General features: G+C 47.9%; 1 protein-coding gene across 1 annotated transcript in view; it reads right to left on the reverse strand.

Moving 5' to 3' along the window:
- The window catches only part of NWD1 (NACHT and WD repeat domain containing 1), a gene marked incomplete at both ends in the record, with an annotated part of 62,668 nt that overhangs the window by 19,024 nt on the left and 20,923 nt on the right, over positions 1–22,721 (reverse strand). The window contains 7 exons of the mRNA XM_079772104.1: positions 522–724; positions 3,931–4,053; positions 5,831–6,028; positions 11,858–12,016; positions 13,212–13,329; positions 14,478–14,637; positions 15,570–15,773. Of these exons, the coding sequence (XP_079628230.1) occupies positions 522–724; positions 3,931–4,053; positions 5,831–6,028; positions 11,858–12,016; positions 13,212–13,329; positions 14,478–14,637; positions 15,570–15,773 (1,165 nt within the window). The remainder of the gene's footprint in view (positions 1–521; positions 725–3,930; positions 4,054–5,830; positions 6,029–11,857; positions 12,017–13,211; positions 13,330–14,477; positions 14,638–15,569; positions 15,774–22,721) is intronic.

Here is a 22,721-nt window from a genome sequence, read left to right on the forward strand (position 1 = left end):
TCCTATGAAATCACTAAGATCCTCTTTTTGAAGAATGTTTAAGGGTATGAGCCAATGAAAATCTTACCTAATAATAGACAAACATGTAAATTGACCGTACCTCCGCTACTCCCACATCCAATCAGGAGTGAGTATGCAAATTAACCTGACAAAGATGGTGGGTTAATTTGCATACGCAGGCAGGGAGCGGCCAGGAGGGGCGGGACGCCTGCTATGAGGGGGCAGAGGGGTGGCGGAGGGAGCTACAGGAGCGGTGCTCCTCCGGGAGCGGGGACTTGCAGGCTCCCGGGCGGCCGGGAGCGAAGCCAGGGGAAGGAAGGCCTATTCTTGCACAAAGGCCTATTCGTGCAACAGGCCTCCAGTAGCTTTATAAAACTGCAAACTTCTGCTGATAACAAAGATGATTTCCATAATCAGTTTTTAAATCAACCAACACTTCTCTAATATTTAAGCCTGCACTGCCCAGTAAAAATATAATGCAAGCCACATGTGACTAAATTTTTATTAGCCACCTTGGTTACCTTTGAGCCAGATGCTGAATACACAACCTTCTTTGCTTCGTCCACATGAAGGCTCTGAGGTACAGTGGGGTCTTTTGAGCCTCCATCCCAAATGGTGAATTTCTCCTGGCCAGAGAGTAAGTTCCACAAGCGCAGGGTGCGGTCCTTGGAGGCGGAGATGGCCTGCGTCCCTCTGGCAAACACTGTCACACACCTCACCTCTCCTGCAGCAGGCCGGGGTGGGGAGAGGATATTACCTGGGAACAGTTTGACCTTCCACCTACCAAAATGCCTGTTGGCTTGGAAATTCCCTGGTTTACCAAAGAAAAGATGGATAGGTTTGAACATACCAAGTTAGAAATAATGGAATGTGGCAAAGCTAACATGAGAGTGTAACAATCGGTTGGGATTAAATCAACTGCCCAGATGTTGAGTCTGTAATAAAAAGAGATTATTGAACTAAATAAAAGTTCCGCATCATCCAGGGAGTGTAAGAAAAGCAAGGCAAAATTATAGACTGTATAATTTTGGAGAGATGTTTTCTAAGCAAAACATGAAATTTTGAAGACATAATGAGGGAAAAATTAACCAATTGGATTACATAAAAATGTAAAACTTCAGTAGGTAAAATGTAACTGAAAGGCATATGACAGACTGGAAGAAAATATTTGCAGTATATAACAGATAAATGGAGACTCTCCTTAATAAACAAAAGGTTCTTACAAATAAGCAAGAAAAACACAAACAACCTACTCACAAATTGGACAAGGAATATAAACAGGAAATTGACAGAAACAGTACAGTAGACAATAAGCATTATGAAATGATGCTCAACCTCATAGTTACCACAAAAATGCAAGATGAAATACTAATACTATTATTATCCATCATATGGGCAAAATTTTATAGATTGATCGCTGGATTGCTGGCAAAGACATAAGAAATCAGTTATTCTCCTACCTTGCTAATAGGAGTTTAAGTTGACATATATTTGTAAGAAGGTAATTTGGTGGCATTTATTAAAAGTTAAAATGTGCAATCTCTTGGTTTTGATAATATACTATAATTATGTAAGATGTTGTCATTCAGGTGAATAAAGGGTACACAGGAGCTCTGTACTATTTTAGTTGGCAACTTTTTTGTGAGTCTGTAAGTATTTCAAAATAAATAGCTAAGAAAAAGAAGAATAAAGAAAAAGCGTGCATACAATTTGACTCAGAAATTCCACTTCTAGAAATGTCTTACAGAAATAAGAATATAAAAGGACTTTAATTGTATCATTGTTTTATATGAAGATATTATGCAGGCATTAAAAATAAAAAGATAGCCGAAACCGGTTTGGCTCAGTGGGTAGAGCATCGGCCTGTGGACTGGAGGGTCCCAGGTTCGATTCCGGTCGGGGCATGTACCTTGGTTGCGGGCACATCCCCAGTGAGGGGTGTGCAGGAGGCGGCTGGTTGATGTTTCTCTCTCATCGATGTTTCTGGCTCTCTATCCCTCTCCTCTCCTCTCTGTGAAAAATCAATAAAATATATTTTAAAAATAAAAAAATAAAAAAATAAAAAGATATATATATATATATGTCAGTTGACCATGATAATCATTATTATTTTAATAGCCAACACTTACTGCTTCTATGAGCCAAGCATAGTTGTAAGTGGTTTACATGCATTAAATTCCTTTAATCCTTGTAACAGTGTGAGATATGACTATTATCCTATTATACAGATGTGGAAACTGAGGCTCAGCAGAATAGAGTAACTTATCCAAAGCCACCTGGTTAATAAGTAATGAAGGTACTATTTGAGCCCAGAGCCCAAGCTCTCAATCACTACAAAATATTGTTACATTATATTATGATCAAAGCAAGTTGCAGCACAGTATATAAAATAGCATGATCTGATTTTTGACAAAAACTCAAAGTATATGAGCCTATAGAGAGTTATGTTAGCATAAGCCTGGAGAAAATTCGCTATTGGTATACGACAAACTGTGAACACTGATCACTTCCCGGAGGAGACTGAAAGGGGAGACTAAAGGAAGAGAGTTTTAGGTCTTTATAATTTAAATTCCAACAAGATAGTGGGTGATTTTTATTTGTTGCAATTTGGGTATTTTCAAGCAACATTTTTATAAATAGTAATGCTTTAGAATATATCCCCATAGATAACACTATATTACTGTTAACATGAATTAGAGATATATACACGATATGGAAAAAGGTAAAATATATTATGTTAACTGAAAAAAACAAACAAACAAACATGGTTGCAAACGCTTATATGACTATGCAACATAATGACGTTTTGGTCAACAACTGCATATACGATGGTGGTCCCCTAAGATTACAATGGAGCTGAAAAATCCCTATGGCTGCGTGACATTGCAGCCATTGTAGGGCAATGCCTCACTCATGTGTTTGTGATGCTGCTGGTGTAAACAAACCTCCTGCGCTGCCAGTTGTATACTATGATGCTCCCACAAGGATGGAATTGCCTAACGACGCATGTCCCAGAACAGATTCTTCTCGTTAAGCGGGATATGACTCTATAAAACCAAACACCCCTTGAGGAAGGGAATCAAACCTGCAGCCTTGTGGCGTCCAGGACGATGCTCTAACCAACGGAGCCCGGGCAGGGTACCCCTTTAAATGGTACATCCAAAGTGTGTGCCTTACCCCTCTCACCCTGGTCTGAGCCCTGGTCTGTCCCGCTTCAGCCTCTAGAACAGGGCCTGGTGCAAGTAGACAGTCAATGATTGATCAAATGAGTGAACTATAGTGATGATGGGACTCTGCAGAAATGAAAACTTGACTGTGCTAGACAAATTGCACAGATGTCCACAGCGCTTTACCCGTCCTGGTCTATCCCTTCTGCAGCGTGGCTCTACTCCTCCCACCAAGAGATGAAGCCTATTTCCCTGCTCGTTGATTTTGGACTGTTCTTGTGACTTCCTCTGGCCAGCAGAATGGGACAGGGTGCCAGTTCCCAGGACAGTGCCGGGCCTTAAGAGACCTGGTGCTTGCCCTTCAGAGACGCTGCCTCCGCCCCGGCTCGCCTGCTGGAGGATGAGAGACCGCGTGGAGCACCGTTGAGTTGTCTCAGCTGAGAACATCCTGGGCCAATCAGCTCCCAGGTGCCTCACTAACTGATCACAGGTGCATGAGCACGCCTGGCTCAGACCTGAACAGCTGCCCAGCTCGGTCCAGCCTGACTTGTCAATCCACAGAAGGTGAGCTCAATAAACAGCTATTGTTTGAAGCGACTGTGTTTTGGGGTGTTTTGTTGTGTGGTGATAACTCACAGATGCAGGATCAAAGCCAGGGTTTTGATACAGGGAAGTGAATTGGCAGTGAAGGGGATCTGGGGACTGACGGATGGATGCGGGACACCAGGAAGAAGGTGATCCTGAGCCACCGCCCGAGCCTCACCTGTGTGTCCAGTGAGGATGTGGATCACCTGATGCTCTTCCATGTCCCACACAGCCACGATGCCATCCTGGGTGCCAACCACCAGCAGCCTCTCTTCCAGGCTCCACGCCATGGCAGTGATGCCTGCAGCCCACGGGAGACAACAGTGAGGACCTCAGCTCCCATGTACAAGTGCTCAGCCATGAGGTCCTCTAATGGGTCCCCACTTCACAGACAGGGAAACGGAGGCATGGGCAGACTCAGTCCCTGTCCAGAGCCACACACCTAGGAAGTAGCAGAGCCAGGACTTTGAAGCCAGAGCTATCAGACACCAGATTCAGATCTCGGCTGTAATGTTTATGTTGCTCTTAGGGACTAAACCATAACTTGGTCATAAGTGTCTCTCTAGTTCAGCGGTTCCCACCCAGGGCCGATTCTGCTCCCTAGGGAACACTGGGCTGTAATGTGAGAGAAAAATGAACTATTTTATTTCGTTTAAGCTGCTATTATTTTGGCCTTTGTTACAACATTTCAACTGTATCCTAACAAATACACAGTGTTTTCCATTAAACCAGATTCAGTCTCAGAATCCTTCTCAATACAGCATTATAGTGGCTGTTCCTAAACCAATTGTTCCATTAATTTACTTAATGTTGCTTAGAATTTCTATTTTGGGAGCGTTATGCCTTGGGAGTATAGCTTTCCCTACAAGGCAATGTGGCATAGAAATGTTCTGAGTTGCAATAACTGACATTTGAACCACAAGCTAATTGTATTCAGTGGCCTCCTGATTAATGCAAGAGATTGTGGGTGAGCAGAAAAAGGAATGGATGAATGGCGGTGGGCTGGTGGATGGATGGATGGATGGATGGATGGATGGATGGATGACTGGTTAGATGAGTAGGTGAGTGAATAGATAGGTATTAAATGGGTAGACAGATGAGTCAATTGATAGATGGGTAGACAAACTGGTGAATGGCTGAGTGTATGGATGGGTGGAGGGTAAATGAGTGGATGGAAGATGGCCAGATGAGGGAAATAGAAAGATAAGTGGTGTGGATAGAGGGTGGAAGGAAGGTAACTAATGGAAGTATGGATGGTGGTGGGTGGATGGATGGATGGATGGATGGATGGATGGATGGATAGATGGATGGATGGATAATTGATGGAAGGATGGATAAGACAGACAGATAGATATATGAATGGAAGAAAGGGAAGATAGGTTGATGAATAGATGAACAGATGGATGGAAGGAAGGAGGCAAGAAGGAAAGGAAGGAGGGAGAAAGAAAGAAGGAAGGAAAGAAGGAAGAAGGAAGGAAGGAAGGAAGGAAGGAAGAAAGAAAGAAAGGAAGGAAGGAAGGAAGGAAGGAAGGAAGGAAGGAAGGAAAGAAGAAGAGGGAGGGAGGGAGGGAGAGAGGGAGGGAGGGAGGGAGGGAGGGAGGGAAGAAAGGACAGACGGAAGGAAGGAAGATCGCATGGACAAATGGATGACAAATGAATAGAGAGAATGAAATTCTCTTGGCCCACTGACATTCTGGTGCCCCAGGGAATCTACAAGTTCTATCAGCATCTCAGGGGCCAGTCAGGCACCAGCCCTTAGCTCCCAGACTTACTAGCATCAGCCTGCAAATTGCAGAAACTCTGTAGGATGGGCACTAAATTCTTAGAGACTAGAGCCCTGAGGCAGTTGGCATCCTCTCACTCTGGGCTCATTAGCAGTCTTCACACTAGTAATCTACAGTCCCTGTGGGCCAGAGAGCACAAGTCAGCATGAGACAGCGAGGGTAGCTTTGTGGGCACCCTCAGGGCCTCCAGCCTGGCAGAGGGGAGCCCCAGAGAGTAGCCTGAAACAACTATCCTCCACTGTTCCCAGGCAAGGGGGGGCCTGGTGGGACTTTTGCTACATGGGGGAGACCCACCTTTGTGACAGCCAGTGAGGGTCGCCCGGAGGGGTCCTCCTGGGGGCTGGAGGAATCCTACGAGAGGCACTAGCACAGGGTGTGGGCACTCCCGGAACCAGCGCTGGGCCTGTTGGCACAGCTCTCCCACCAGTGCCGGATGCGAGGTAGCGAAGAAATGGAGTCTGGCCAGGATTTCTGTGTATAGGATGCTCCTCTCTGCAACAGAGGGGACTCCAGTTAAAGGGAGGGGCTCTGCTTTTCCGGGTCAAGCACGCCCCCTTTTGCCCATCGATCCTCTCCTGCCTCTTATCCAGGTACATTTGCCCCTACTTCAAGTGTGCAAGGTGGTTTCCAGCCTTTGGGCCTCTGCCTGGAACGTTTCCTTCCCCTCCCTTTTCTCATGCCAATCATCTCATTCTCATCTCAGCTCAAAGGTCACTTCTGAAAAAAAGCATTCTCCAGTCCAACCCTCCAGTCCACACAGTCCCCATGCTCAGGCCTTATCGCAGTTGCAATCTGGCATTTCTTTGTGTGTTTATTCAGGGCCCAGCCACCCCCACTACCCTAGACCTGGAGTTTCCTGGAAACAGGAATAATGTTTGTCTCGTTCATCGCTGTGTCCTTACTGCCTAGAACCTTATAGACACCCAGCAAGTCTTGGTTAGAGAAATACCGATCATTTCCCCAGCACTTCACAGTTACATGGTGTATTAGTTTCTTGTGGCTGCTGTAACAAATGGCCACAAACTGGATGCCTTAAAACAACAGAACTTTATTCTCTCCCAGTTCTGGAGACGAGAAGTCCACAATCAAGGTGTCGGCAGGGCTGTGCTCCCTCAGAAGGCTCTATGATAGGATACTTCCTTGTCTCTTCCAGCTTCTTGGGGCTCCAGGTGTCCTTGGCTTGTGGCTGCATCACCCAGATCTCTGCCTTCATCTTCACACAGCCTTCTCCTCTGTGTGTCTCCATGTTTTCTCCTTTCCTGTTTCAAATCTCTCTCTGCTTCTCTTTTATAAGGATACTTGTGATTTCATTGAGGGTCCACCTAGATCAGTGATGGGCAACCTTTTGAGCTTGGTGTGTCAAACTTCGCCAAAAAACTGAGCATAACTCGGGTAGTGTGTCACTTTGAGGAAAAAACTAACTCCAAGACTCTAGTCGCAAATGTTTCATCCTCAGGAGCAGCAAATGTTTCATCCTCGGCATGCGGCCACGTGTCATCAGAAATGGCTACGCGTGTCAGTGCTGACACGCGTGTCATAGCTTCGCCATCACTGACCTAGATAATCTGGCATGAACTCTTCATCTCATGATCCTTGACTTAATCATGTCTTTTGTCATAAAAGGTGATTGTCACAGGTTCCAGGCATTAGGAAGTGAATATATATTTGGGGTGAGGGGTTGGCAGTTTTTTCTGCCTACCACACAGAGGCTCCATCAGTATTATCCCAAGTTTATAAAGGGGAAAATTGGGGCACAGAGAGGTTAATCAATTTGCATAAGGCCACACAGCCAGTCAGAGGCAGGAATCTGACCCAAAGAGTTTGATTCCAATGCTAAGTAAAGACCAGGGACACTGAAGGCAGACAGTTTATTTTGTCCCTGTCGTTGGGTCCCGGGGCAGTAGTGGCAATGCCCTGTGCCTTTGTTTGCTGGTGGGTGAAATGGGGCAGAACCAGGACCGAGGGCAAGTGCCTCACTCATCAAGGATGCAGAATTTAAGGTGGCGCCTATAAGCTCAACCATTAAGATAAATATAATTTTAATGCCATATCCTACCTAATAAAATGGTAATATGTAAATTACCATCACTCCGCTACACCCACAATTGGGCCAGCTGGAGGTGCAGGGGGCGGGACTCTGGGTGGCCGGGGTAGCTGATTGGGCCAGCGGGACGCTGAGCTTGCGTTGCCAGCGGCGGTGCGAGCTCAGCTTCTGCGCCATGGCTGTGCTGCGGAACAGAAGGGGCCTCTGGGGCAGCGAGCTCATGTCCCACCGTGGACCATCAAAAGCAGGGGAGCTGGGTGCCTGTCTGCTGGTGCACCAGGACTTTCGGAAGCCTCCGGCGCGGCGGAGGCTTCCGACAGGCCCGGTGCTAGAGCAGACAGGCACCCAGCTCCCCCGTGATCGAAAGGAAAGCGTGTAGGGGACCCTACATGTGCATGATTCAATCATGCACTGGGCCTCTAGTTTTAAAAATAAAAATGAATGTACCTAAAACCCATTGTAAGAAACATGCCTCTGATTCATCTTCATAGAAAAGAAACAGCATGTGGCCAGGCAGCTACTGAATTTCCCCAGAGCAAACAGGATGTGGGGGAATGGGGAGAGGGTATGGATGGGGAGAGGGTACAAGAGCTGAGAGCACATTTTCCAGGAAGATTCCCCTAAACAAAGGGAGGTGGAGTCAGCTAGAAAGCCAGTCCATTTTTTTTTTTAATGGCCCAATGGGAGACAGCAAGACGTAGGCAACTATTAGGAAGCAGTTGACCAGATAGTACTCAGCCAATGAGGAACCAGAGGAGGGACTACATAGGCTATGATCCCTGCCCCAGGTGTGTCCCTGCTCTCGAGAGTGGTATTAAAAGTCCCCTTTTCGCCGTGCTTCTGTTTCCCAGTCTGTCATTGGAAATTCGGACAGGTGAGCCATTTCTCACACCATGATGAACAAAACAGTCTTTTAAATAAAAACAGGGTAATAAATGGCACCGTGCCCAAGGCAACAGAAGTCAGTAATATCCACCCATTGTTAGGAGCTGAAAGTTCTGGAATGTGCAGAGATCAGATGGTTGCCCAGCTGGGTCCTCTGGTGGCAACATTTGTTTCTACACCTCCTTGTGCTGGGGGAGCCACAGGTTGTCAATCAAGGATGTTGCAAAGAACATGCTGTATTTTGGGGCTTTTAATTCTTCCCTTAAACCAGGCAGTTGTGCGCAAGGCTGTTTTCCTGGGAAATCACTCCCTGTGAGGTTTACAACTCTTGGTGAGCAAGACTGTGCGAGAAATGCATAACTAATGGTGGACACCAGTGCCTCGACTTGGGTGGGACCCTAGACACTTTATTCACAGACTAGAGGCCCGATGCACGAATATTCGTGCAAGAATGGGCCTTCCTTCCCCTGGCTGCTGGCACCGCTTTTGCTCTGGCCCCAGAGCCACCTTTTCACCTTCCCACGCTGCCCAGAGGCCCAGATCGGCTGGGGCGGTGTGGAATGCCTGTGTCGTCGCCATGGTGATGACGCAAGCGTCCTGCCCCCAGCCACTTGGCACCTGTGTATGCAAATTAACCTGGCATCTTTGTTGGGTTAATTTGCATACTCTATCCTGATTGGCTGGTGGGCATTGCGAAGGTACGGTCAATTTGCATCTTTCTCTTTTATTAATGTAGATGATGGAAGGCGAGGCTCACTCATTACAGAAATGGCCCGTCCAAGGTTCTTTACAATATTGATGCTGTCGTGTGACGGTGAAAAGACCCTCGATAGCACCATGGGGACAGGCTCTGCATGAACTGACTCACCTACCCTTCCAGGCAGCCCTCGGTGGGAGGACCAATCATCATTCCATTTTGGTAGAGCCCTGGCTGAGAATGGAAAACTGAGGACTGCAAGGCAGGGGTAGGGTGGGGTGAGGTGGGGAGGATAAGGGGCTTGCGAGGTCACACTGCCAGTAAGTGGGAGAGCCCTGATTTAAATCAACACAGTGGGGCTCAAAACGCATGCGCTTGGCCAGTACTGGTCTATGCGTGGGGGCGGGGGCAGATTTGGCAGGGAGCAAGTGGATGACACCCCTACACTCACGGAGCTCAAGCTGGTGGGGCAGACACATGATGTAAAAGAAAACCAGCAGAAATAATAAATAAGAGCTAAGACAGATGGAAGCAGGGTGCAGTGATGGAAAAAGCAAGGGCTGGGGGCGGGCGGGGCGGGCAGGGGGTGTTCAGCTTCAGTGATGGCTGGACAGGCTTCTTGGAGGTGCAGTGTTTGGCTGAGCTCTGAGGGAACCGTGGGAGGGATATAGAAATTCAGCACCTTTATAAAACCCTCTAATCACAACCTGGTGGGAATCATGTGATAAAGGCCACCCAGGCCACATCACACTCATTAGAATGCTTTTTAAAAAATCAGAATATTGTAAGTGTTGGTGAGGATGTGGAGAAATTGGAACCTTTGGACACTGGTGGTGGGATTGCAAAATGGTGCAGCTGCTATGGAAAACGGCATGGAAGTTCCTCAAAAAGTTAAACATAGAATTACTGTATGACTTAGAAATCCCACTTCTGAGTATTCACCAAATGAATTGAAAGCAGTCTTGCCTGGCAGGTGTTGCTCAGTGGTTGAGCATCGACCTATGAACCAGGAGGTCAAGTTCGATTTCCAGCCAGCCAGGGCGCATGCCCGGGTTGTGGGCTCAATCCCCAGTGTGTGGCGTGCAGGAGGCAGCCAATCAATGATTCTCTCTCATCATTGATGTTTCTATCTCTCTCTCCCTCTTCCTTCCTCTCTGATATCTATAAAAAAATTTTTTTAAAACAAAGCAGTCTTGAAAATATATTTGTACATCCATGTTCACAGCAGCATTATGCACAACACGAGTATCCATCAATGGGTGAACGGATAAACAAAGTGTGGTCCATCCTTATAGTGGAATATTACTCAACATTTAAAAGGAAGGAAATTCTGACACATACGATGACATGGATGAAACTAGAGGACATTATGCTGAGTGAAAGAAGCCAGTCATGAAAGGGCAAATACTGTGTGATTCCAGCTACATGAGGTCCCTAGAGTAGTCAGATTCCTAGAGACAGAAAGTAGAATGGCGAGTGCCAGGGGCTGGAGAAGGGGAATGGGGTGTTAGTGTTTAATGGGGGCAAAGTTTCAGTTTAGGAAGATGGTAAGTTCTAGAAATGGATGGTGGTGATGGCTACAGAACAATATGATTGACTTAACGCCACTAAACTATGTGCTTAAAAATGATTACGATAGGCCCTGGTCAGTTTTCTCAGTGGTTAGAGCATCAGCCCACAGACTGAAGGGTTGCAAGCTCAATCCCCGCCCTGGTCAGGGTGCATGTGGGAGGCAACCACTCAATGTGTCTCTCTCACATCGACGTTTCTCTCTCTGTGTCTCTCCCGCTCCCTTCCACTCTCTCAAAAAAAAAATCAAGAGAAAAGAATATTAAAAAAAGTTATAATGGTAAGTTTTATGTTACATGTATTTTACCACAAAAAGCAAACAAACAAATGCCATGCTGGACGGAGCATCAGCTGAGGATGTGAGATTCTACCGTCCCTAGGTCAGCCCCATGACTTGCCCTGAGAGCGGAGAAGGACTTTTCAGATCCATGTTTGCCATTGATGGGATGACAGGAAACACTGACTTTGAACCACAATGAAGCAAAATGTTAATCCTCAGAACAAGGATTCCCTCCTCTTTCTCATTAGTAGACCTGAATTAGCAAAAAGTCATGCTCAATTATTACAATTACGTTTTACATTTTATCAATGAAAAAAAAATCTGTTGGGCCAGGCTGGCATGGCTCAGTGGTTGAGTGTCGACCTCTATACCAGGAGGTCAGGGTTCAATTCCTGGTCAGGGCACATGCCTGGGTTATGGGCTCCATCCCCAATGTGGGGCGTGCAGGAGGCAGCCGATCAATGGTTCTTTCTCATCATTGATGTTTCTCTCTCTCTCTCTCTCCCTCTCTGAAATCAGCTATATATATTTAAATCTGTGGGGACGTGTTTTCTCTTTTGTTATATTAAGTGTTGACCTTCTTTCTTTGATTTTACTTGAACTGTCACCTATCTGGTCCTTTCTAGAAATGGTGCTGGGCCAGGGCGAGGGGTAGACACTGCTTTGGTAGTTTTCACTACAAAACTCTCCTGGGTTCAATTTAAAGTTCTAGAGACTGGACTAGGAGAAAGCCCAAGGTGTAGACGGGTGTATGCTGGGTAGTAAAAATCCAGCAGGTGGCTCAGTGAGGAATGGGCTTCTAATGGTCAGTACAGAGCGGACCCCCGCCAGGCCCGCCCGACTCACCCAGGCCCCGGAGCTCCACGGCCGGGCGGCACAGCTGGAGGGCTTCTCGGACCAGGCCCATCTCGGGGCAGTCCATGTGAGGGGCACACAGGTCAAAATCATCCAACAGGCTCTCAATGCCCCCAGAGACACCTCGGCAGGAAATCCAGCTCATGCTGCCTGCAGGGAGAAGGGCTGTGAGGAGCAGTTCATCCTGGGAGGAGGGCTGTGAGGAGGGCTTCTCACTCTTGCACTGCGACCCGGGGCCGGGTGGTTCTCTGCGGCAGGCAGTCCTGTGCACTGCAGGGTGTAGAGCAGGATCCCCAGTCTCCACCCGCCAGAGGCCAGTAGCATCCCCCCGAGTCATGATGATCAAAAACATAAACATTGGCAAGTGTTCCCTGGGGGGCCGAATCACCCCTGGTTGAGAATCACAGGGATGAATGAGTGATAGATAGAGAGATACATACATACATAGATACATAGATACACAGATATACCTATACATACATAGATACATAGAATAGACAGATGGATAAACAGAAAGATGGATGAATAGGTAGATGACAGATGGGAAGACATAAAGATGACATAGATGATATAGAAATGACAAATATAGATGATAATTAGAGATAGAGATAATCCTATATAATAATCCTATATAATAAAAGGCTAATATGCAAATTGACTGAACGGCGGAATGGCTATGACATGCACTGACCACCAGGGGGCAGATGCTCAACACAGGAGTTGCCTCCAGGTGGTCAGTACGCTCCCACAGGGTGAGCGCCGCTCAGCCTGATGCTGAGCTTGTGGCTGGCAAGCACAGCGGCGGTGGTGGGAGCCTCTCTCGAGAGGGCGCAGGCCGGGCTGAGGGATCCCCCATCCAGTGCACAAATGTCGTGCACCAGGCCTCTAGTAGATAATAAATAGACAAAAAGAAAGATGGATGGATAGATAATAGATGGATAGATAGATATAAAGATGATAGAAAGACATAAATGAGAGATAGAGGTAGAAATGATAGACAGATATGACAGGTAGATATGATTGAGGAATAGACATGATAGAAAGATGGTAGGTAAACAGATAGGGACAATTGCCATATTGATAGACAGGGTCGTTCTCATTCTAAGGCTGACTTTCTCGCCCTCTGCACTATCAACCAGCACTCAATGCCAATAGCACCCCCTCCCCGAGTCTTGACATCCAAAATATCTCCAGACATTGCCAAGTGTCCCCTGAAAAGGGGGCACAGAACCACACCAGGTGAGATCCAGTGCCCAAGAGAAGCCAAGGACATTGACTTTTGCCCTTCACTCTTCCCAGGCTCTTGAAAGGGGTAGCACAGTGGAGGGTCCTGCCCAGGGCTTACCCAGCACCTCCTCCTTCAGCTCCTCGAGGCGGCCCGAGTGGAGCAGGTGATAGGGCAACTCCTTCAGCTTCCGCAGGTTTGCAACAGTATCCGAGAACCACAAAGGCTGGGGGGCCACCTGCAGAGGAGGAGGGGATGGCAGGCCAGGCCGGGCACTACGTGATGCTGCGGGGAACGGGGACACAATTCCCGACAGAGATGCCCTAGACCCACCACACGTTGGGCTGGGGCAGAGGGAGGGATATGGGGTTCCGGGAGCCCAAGGGGCATTAGAGCAGAGCCTCAGAGGATAAATAGGAGTCTGCCTGGTGAAATGTGAGGGCAAACAATGGGATTCCTGGGCAAGGGAATGGCATGTGCAACCGTCCAAAGGTGAGAGAGAGAGAGCAGAATGAGAGTTTGGGGAGGGCTGAATAATAAGGCATAGTGGGCAATCATGGTGGGAAAGAGACTGGGGAGTTTGTAGGCAGAAGATCATGAATATCAGGCTGGGGAGGCTGGACAGGGCACAGAGGGCACTGGGGAGCCATGGGAGGTGTTAGAGGAGAGGCATGATCAGACTGCATTGTCAGAAGCATTCCTTGGGAGGATGGACTAAAGGTCCTGAGGCTGGGAGGCCAGGAAGGAGTACAGACCACATCCCAGAGGGAAAGGATGCGACAGCCTGCAGGGGTTCTGGGCACAAGGGAGACCTGTGAGTCTTGAGAGAGGAGGAAGGGCAGCAACGAGAAACCACCAGGTCTGGCCCTGTCTCTGGCCTCCTGTGTGTCCATCACAGGGGACAAAGAAAAAAAAAAATCTATGACAACAGAAGACTTGCAAGTGTATTTGCTAGTGGGCTACAGTTATGGAAAATGTTAATGTCGGGGGAAATTGACAGAAGAGCCCAGGGGAAGTCTGTGTATTCAATTTGCAACTCCTCTGTAAATCTAAAATGATTCCAAAAATCATTTTAAAAAGTGATTTTAAAAACGTGTAAGTTCTGCCTCGGAGTGAAGGAAACACAAAGTAAAGACCAAGTAATTGAGAAGGAAGAAAAACCTGGAAGGCTTCCTGTAGGAAGAGGCATTTAAGCTGTGCCTTGAGGTGTTTGAGAGGCAAAAACAAAACAAAAAAACGAGGGGGCAGCACATCAGCTAAGGATGCCCAGCTCCTGGGCATAAAAGAAGAAAGACTGGAAGGAAATGTGTGAATAGTGACTTGGTCTTGCCCGCACAGCTGGGTGGAGGTTGAAGGTGGAGGAGAACAGGGGTGCAGACATCTCACCTTGCGGTCCAGGTTCAGGGGCTTCCCCACGAGTGGCAGGGTGATGAGTTTCTTGGTGCCCTGGCTCCAGGCTCCCAAGAAGAAGTCAGCCAAGATTCCGTGCCTCATGGCTTTCTCAGGCCCTGATAGGTAGCGTTCTCGGACCACCTCAGCCAGCTGTCTGCAGAGAGGGGACATGGGCTGGTGGGCCTTGGAACCCGGCAAGCTCAGAGCTGACCACTGGCCTTCCAGGAGACAGTTCCCAAATGCAAGTCCATCCTAAATCACCATCCTATTTGCTACTTAACATTTATCTCTTAATGGGCCCATCTTCCCCCCCCCCCCAAATAAATTTATTTAAAAAACATACCTTTGGGCTCCTCGTGTTAAACATAAAATAAGTTATTGAATGACCTAGCAATTCTATTCCTGGAATTATATAGAGTATATATGCGTATATATATTCTGAGTATTTACCAAGGGAATGGAAAAACCTGCACACACAAGTTCACAGCAGCACTATTCACACTCGCCAAAAGGCGGAAACAACCCAAATATCCATCAGTGGATGAACAGATAAATAAATAGTGATGCATCCCTGCAATCATAAAGAGGAAAGAAGCTTTGACACGTGCTATAACGTGGACGAATCTCGAAAACATGATGCTGAGTGAGAGAAGCCAGACACAACAGGCCACATGCTGATCCCATCGATATAAAATGTCCCGGACAGGCAAAAGCGCAGCGACAGAAAGCGGGTTAGAGGTTGCCAGGGGCCGTGGGGGAAATGGGAGAGACTGCTCCTGGGGCCGGGGTCTCCTTCGGGGTGATGAAAATGTCCTGGAACTTCGAGGGGCTGGTCGCAAACACTGTGAATGTACGAAGTGCCACCGAGTTGTACACTTTAAAACGGTGAATTTTACATGTGAATTTCTCCTCATAGACAACAAGCTAGTTATGTTAGAGTCGGGGCACGGACACCCTTGAATGCTGGACCAAGTGGACTTGACTCCTGGGGGTGGGGAGAGAAGAGGGTCTGGGCCAAGGAGGAGCCTGGTCAGCGAGCTCTTGCTCTTAGGCACGCGGACAGCGTCGCCTCTGCACTGGGCCTACCTGTGGGCGACGGCCAGGAGTGTGAAGCCATCCACAGGCCGCCTGGCCAAGCAGTTCCCCAGGTCGCGACGAAGCCTCACCCACAGCAGGGGTGGGAAACGCAGCAGCTCCTTGCTGGGCGGGGCCCAGTCCTGGTACACAGCCTGCAGGACCTCATCATCCAAGGACAGGACGTCCTTCAGCTCAGCCTCCGAGAGCCCGTGCCTGCAGGAAGGAAGGATGGGAAACACACCTGTGTCTCCTGCACGTGGAGGACGCAGACGCCAAGGGATAGAGGGGCATGGCCAGCTCGCTGCACAGTGTCCTGCCCGTCACCCTGAGGATCAGCATTTGGACGTGCCCAGGCCCAGTGGGCACCAACGCCTGGTTCCATCTGTGCCCATCACCTAAGGTCTTTCCTGACCTTTCCTTCTGCGGCCACACAGCTGCAGGACCTCCAACCGTCCCCGCCCCAGGGGAGCATAGGGAGGGAGAGAGGAGGTAACTTGGGAAAATAATGCAGAAACCAACTATGCCCACCCCAGTCTACCCCATATTTCCTGGCCTGAGAAAGGGCTGAGTGAGAGGGAGGGAGTGGCTTTAAATGGGGCGATCGTCTGGTTTTGGTGCTGAACTGAATGGACTTTCTAACACCTGCGAGCGTGGGAGCTTTGCAGGGATGGAGACCATCAGAGTTCGTTTCGGAGCAGGGGAGCGAGGGAGGCTCTGGCTTCTGCTTGCACCTCACTTAGAAACTCATGTGGATTTTTTTTTTAAATTCTGTTATGTTGAGCAAAGTCCTTGTTAGGGTTGATCAAATCTAAGAGTCTTCATTTTGATCAAGACACTTGCCACCTTCTTCACATATAGAGATGGCCTACTCAGAATTTTCTGATGTATGACAAGGTGGGTATCAACAAGAGAGAGAGAGAGAGAGAGAGAGAGAGAGAGAGAGAGAGAGAGAGAGATATGGGGAGGGGGGAAGGCAGACTTTCTCACACTCAGCACTGCTGACATTTGGGGCTTCATCATTCCCTGAGGGGGTGTCCTGAGCACTGCAGGGTGTTGAGCAGCATCCCTGATCTCCACCCATTAGATGTCAGTCGCACCCCCCTCCCAAGTTATGACAATAACAATGTCTCCAAGCATTGCCAGGTGTTCCCTGGGGGGCGGGGCGCTGGCCTAGAACAACTCAGATCTGCTCCAACTCTGATCTGGGGGCGGGAGCTCAGCTGGGCTGCTGGGTGCTGTGAGGTGAGCACACTCCTGGCTCCACCGTCACACCAACAACTCCATCTGTAAACAGCATACGTTCATGGAGCTGGAGGCACTCAAGTCCCCTCCCCTGTCATCACCAACCTTCAAGCGCCTTCCGCACCCGCAGGAGCGGCTGTCCTGCCCTCTGCGAGGCCCCTCTGCTCCACTAATTGCATCAGATGTGGAGCCAGAAAGGCCAATTGATTTCTGTCTCCCCAGATTTTGCGAGCAGGATTCAAGGGGGAGCCAGGACGATGGCGTCAGGCCCCTGAGATGGGAGCTCAGGATGCCAACCGAAGCTTGTGGCAAGCTGGACGTCTGGGGAGGAGGAAGGAAGGGACTAGCACAAAAGCTGATGTGTGGAGCGGATCCAGAGGGAGAGGGGATGAAAAGCTGCCCTGATTCCTGTGGCTTGCCTGTTTCCATGACAACCTGCTTCCTCCATAAAGACAGCAGCGCAGTGGCCTGATGGCCCAAACCCTTTATTCCGGAACATTCCCCAGTCTATCATTGTAGAGTCCATGCCAGGCCCCCACTCTGGGGTACTACTGGCAAAATCTGGGGTATGCCCCCTGGAGTTGGCTTTGGAGTGGCCCTGGATTCCCGAGCGCCTCCCTCGGCCTCGGCTTAAAGCTCTTATTGCTTAAGCGTTAGTGTGAATGGGATTCTGTTCCTGGCAAACCAACCAAACAACAAACAAAAAGCCCCCTCCGTGATCCCCGCCCACCTTGCCTGATTTGTGGCAAAAGACAAAGGTCGGGAAGAGAAAAACTGCCCCTAAAACGGAGAAGAGGCAAAATTGCATTGTCAAGCATCCCTGCTTATGGGCTTGAGCGTTCCTGGCGGCTTTTATTAAGCTAAAGCTCTGTTGCCTGGTGTGTCTGCTAATTGGCCTCCATCCACCCTCCTGGGGGCGGGAGCTCAGCTGGGCTGCTGGGTGCGTGAGATGAACACGCTTCTAGCTCCTGCTCATTTTTTCTGACTCACTGTCCACACCTGGCATCTCTGAGCAATCCCTCCTGACCATCCTGACCCAGCTTCACCAGAGTTTGCAGCCCCAAAACTTTCTCTGGGCTGAGCAACCTTCATTTCTTTAAACTCTATAAACACAATAGAATTAGATTTTCCTGTTACAATTTTGCTGACTTCCATGCCACAAGCCTATAATTAGATGTAGATACAGGTTTGAGGTTGATTCTTCAGAGAAGTTTCCTTTTTAAATATATATATACTAGAGGCCTGATGCATGAAGATTTGTGCAAGAATGGGCCTTCCTTCCCTGGCTGCAGGCACCGCCTTTGCTCCGGCCGGAGCTTCCTTTCTGCCTTCTCATGCTGCCCAGAGGCCTGGAGTGGCTGGGGTGATGCGGAATGCCTGCATCGTGGCAAGCATCTCACCCCGCCTCCACCACTAAGCGCCTGCATATGCAAATTAACCCGCCATCTTTGTTGGGGTTAATTTGCATACTCACTCCTGATTGGCTGGTGGGCGTCGTGAAGGTATGGTCAATTTGCATCTTACTCTTTTATTAGATTTTTTTTTTTTTTTCAGAGAGGAAGGGAGAGGAAAAGAGAGATAGAAACATCAATGATGAGAGAGAATCATGGATCGGCTGCCTCCTACACACCCCCTACTGAGGATCGAGCCTGCAACCTGGACATGTGTCCTGACTGGGAATTGAACCAGTGACCTCTTAGTTTATAAGTTGATGCTCAGACACTGAGCCACACTGGCTGGGCCAGAGAAGTTTGCTTTAAGGAGATTTTTTTTTCCTGAAATCTCCCCGCACATTGTTTTGTAATTACAAATGGAAACATTGCATATTTACAGTGGGGGGAAAAATCGTGCCCAAGAAGGGCCAAGCATCACTCGGGTTTAACCTGGATGTGATCACAAGGAAACATCAGACCAAACATCAGGTGGAAGGACCTACAATCTCCTTACACACCCGCCCCCCCCCCCCCTCACAAGCTGTGCTCCCTGGACCAGTAGCATCGAAGGAGTGATACCTGGGTCCCAGGCCCTACCCCAGACCTGCTGTACCAGACCCATTATTCAAAAGCAGGACCAGGATACATATACCCATTAAAAATTGAGGACTGTGGTCCATGCTCTTCAAAAGGGCACAGACAGACAACAGAATATTCCAGATTATAGGAGACCAAAGAGATGATAATTAAATGCAATGTGTGGTTCTGAATTGGCAGCTATGCAGGACATTTTTGTGACAATTGGCAAGTTTTAACTATAAACTGTGTATTAAATAATATAATTGTGTTGGTGATACATTTTCTGAGTTTTGTCATTGTCCTGTGGCAACGTGGGGTTCTGGTTGTCCTTGTTCTTAGGAAAAATGTGACATATTTAAGGGTAAAGAGGAGTGATGCCTGTAATAAATTCTCAAGTGGTTCAGGGGAAAACTATGTATGTGTTTGTATGGTTATGTGTGTGTTTAAATAGATAGATATTAAGACAGAGATTAGATAGGTAGGTAAATAAAAAGAGAGAATGATAGATAAATAGGATTATAAATAAAAGAAAAATAGCTAGCTAGCTAGTGAAAAATAGATGATAGATCAGTAGAAAAAATAGAAAGAAAAATGATAGATAGATAGATAGATAGATAGATAGATAGATAGATAGATAGAAGAGTATGAAGGAAAACATTGATAAATAAATGAGAGGGAGAGCCTGGCCTGCATAGCTCAATGGTTGAGTGTCGACCTGTGAACTAGGAGGTCACGGTTCGATTCCAGTCAGGGCACAAGCCGGGGTTGCGGGTTTGATCCCTAGTGCAGGGCATGCAGGAGGCAGCCAATCAATGATTCTCTCTCATCATTGATGTTTCTATTTCTCTCTTCCACTCCCTTCCTCTCTGAAATCAATAAACACATATTGAAAAAGAGATTGAGGGGGGGGGGGAGAGAAGGCGGGAGGGAGACAAAGCTAATGTGGCTAATTGGTGATTCTGGGGGAAGGGCATTTGGCAGCAGTTGTCAACTAGAGCCGATTCTGCCTGCAGGGGACACTTGGCAACACCCTGAGACATTTTTGGTCGCCCTGATAAGGATGGCATCTTGTGGGTGGAGGCAAGGGATGCTATTTACCACCCTACTGTGCACAGGAGGCCCACACACACTGCAAAGAAGAATCTGGCCCCAAATGTCAGTAGCACCAAGGCTGAGAAAACCTGATGTAGGGGAATTCTTTGCACTATGGGAGTTCTTCCATTAGTCTATACTTTGAAAGTATTTCAAAGTAAAAATTTTACAAAATAAATCTTATATTTCTGTCTGCATAGAGACAGAAAGCAGATCAGTGGGTATCAGGAACCAGGGGAGGGAGAATGGGGGTGGGGGGCGCGTTGCTAATGCAGATGGGGTTTCCTTTGGGGGTGATGAAATGTTCTGGAGATGGATAGTGGTTGCTAAACACTGGAGATGTACAAAATGCCACTGAAATGTACACTTTATAATTTCTTTTTTAAAAATATTTTTATTGATTTTTTTTTAGAGCGAGAGGAAGAGGAGATGGAGAGAGACAAACATGGATGTGAGAGCGAAGCATCAATTGGCTTCCTCTTGGGGATTGGACCTTCAACTCTGGGCATGTGCCCTGACCAGGAATCGAACCAGCAACCTTTCAGTGCACAAGACAATGCCTGACCAATGGAGCTGTTGCAGAAGACCAAAGAAAAACCAAGCAATGCTTTAAGGAAGAGGAGGGATACTGTTTAATACACCGGCGGACTCAGGGAATAGCTTTCCAAATCTGAGTGCGGAAACATGCATGGGGCTTCTTTTTATATCTCCCTGTGGTCTTTGTCCCACAAATATGGACCATGCTTCCGGTCCTTTTCGCAGGCCTTGCAAGAAGGCCCCCAGGTGTTGGGGGTCTCCAGGCCATAGCTGATGGACTGGCCTGGCGACAGCATTAATAACCCTCCCTCCAGGGCAGTGCACTGTTTACAGTAACAGGTTCTGCAAGACCAGTATCTGGGAAGGAGGTAGGGACTTAATTATAGGTTATCAAGAATGTACACTGAGCTTGCTGGCATGAATTCAGATCACTAGCCCCAAATATCAGAGTTGCATTGGAATTAGCCCTTTGTAGCCTTCTCAGAGCCACACTTTAAAAGAGTGAACTTTACGATACATGAATTGTTGTGGGTGGAATAGTGTTTCCCCCAAATAAGCGTCAACCTGGAACCCGTGAATGGGACCTTATTTGACAACAGTCTCTGGGGACGTGATCAGGTTAAGGTGAGGTCATCCTGGATTAAGGTGGGCCCTCATCTAACGAGCAGGGTCCTTACACGAAGAAGGAAATTCAGACAGAGAGACACGCACGGGGAGAGGCCAGGAGACAACATGCGCAGAGCCTGGAGTGACGCTAAGGAGCCCAAGGAAGTCCTAGGACAGGTTCTCCTCTCGCACCTGAGCACGGCCCTGCGGACACCTTGATTTCAGACTGCTGGACTCCAGCACTGTCAGAGAACAAATTTCTCTTGTTCTAAGCCAGCCTCCCAGTTTGTCATTTGTTACAGCAGCCCTAGGAGATGACTGCGTGCCTTATAGGTCAAGTCTAAAAAGAGGACCTGGGTTGCAGGTTCAATCCCCAGCCTTGTTCGGGTGCACTGTGTGGGAGGCAACCAACCAATCGATGACTCTCTCTCTCTCACTCTCTCTCTCCCCCTCTCCCTCGTTCCCTTCCACTTTCTCTAAAGAAAAAAAAAATCAGCCCTAGCCAGTTTGGCTCAGTGGATAGAGCATTGGCCTGCGGACTGAAGGATCTCAGATTCGATTCTGGCCAAGGGCACAGGCCAGGGTTGTGGGCTTGATCCCCAGTAGGGGCATGCAGGAGGCAGCCAATCAATGATTCTCTATTATCATTGACTAGTCATCAATTGGTGGGTCCCTCAGCCCAACCTGCACCCTCTCCAATCTGGGAGCCCTCAGGGGAGCCCTCTCCAATCCAGGAGTTTCTGTTTTTGCAATCATATGAGCGAATTGTCTGAGACCCCAACCCAGTTTGGTTTGTTGCTCACAAAATAATAGAGGCTTTTTTTTTTTTCTTTGCTTCATTGGTGGAGATTTCCTGGAAGTTTTAGGATATCCTCCCTTTAATTTTTCCTAGACACTCTGACTTGACTTATGTCTCTCACCTTTGGTTTCCCTCCATCCCCCACCACAACAGTAACTTGCTCCAGGCTCACTTTGCTCTAGTGTCTAGGAGATCCGCCTGCCCCCAGAACTATGATTCTCAGCATTCCTGGTGCTCTGGGCTTCCACTTCCTGTCCTGGGCTGCCACCAGAACTACTATTCCCAGAATTCTGGTGCTCCCCCCACTCTTGGTTTTCCCTTCCTGCTCTGTCTCCATCCCACAGCCTCCCGCTCTGCCAAGTCCTCCAAGCCACCAGCTCTCCCTCTCTGCTCTCCGTCTGGTGGTTTGGGGAGCCAAGTTCCCCAAGCCGCTCCACTCTCCACTCTCCACTGGCTCTCCCACTCTGCTCTCCGCCCAGCGCCTGTGTATGCAAATTAACCCGCCATCTTTGTTGGGTTCATTTGCATACTCACTCCTGATTGGCTGGTGAGCGTAGCGGAGGTACAGTCAATTTACATGTTTCTCTTTTATTATATAGGATGTTTCTATCTCTCTCTCCCTCTCCCTTTCTCTCTAAAGTAAATAAAGAAATATATTTTAAAAATCCAATAGGAAAAATATCCTTGAGTAAGGATTAATAAAAATAAATAAATAAATAAATAAATAAATAAATAAATAAATAAATAAAAAGAGTTAAACATGGAGAAAATGGAACCCTTGTGCACTGTTGGTGAGGTTGTAAATTGGCACAGCCACTATAGAAAACAGCATGGAGGTTCCTCAAAAAGTTAAAAATAGAGCTGCCATATGAA

This window comes from Cnephaeus nilssonii (genome assembly GCF_951640355.1).
Source record: "Cnephaeus nilssonii genome assembly, chromosome: 5".
Classification (NCBI taxonomy): domain Eukaryota; kingdom Metazoa; phylum Chordata; class Mammalia; order Chiroptera; family Vespertilionidae; genus Cnephaeus; species Cnephaeus nilssonii.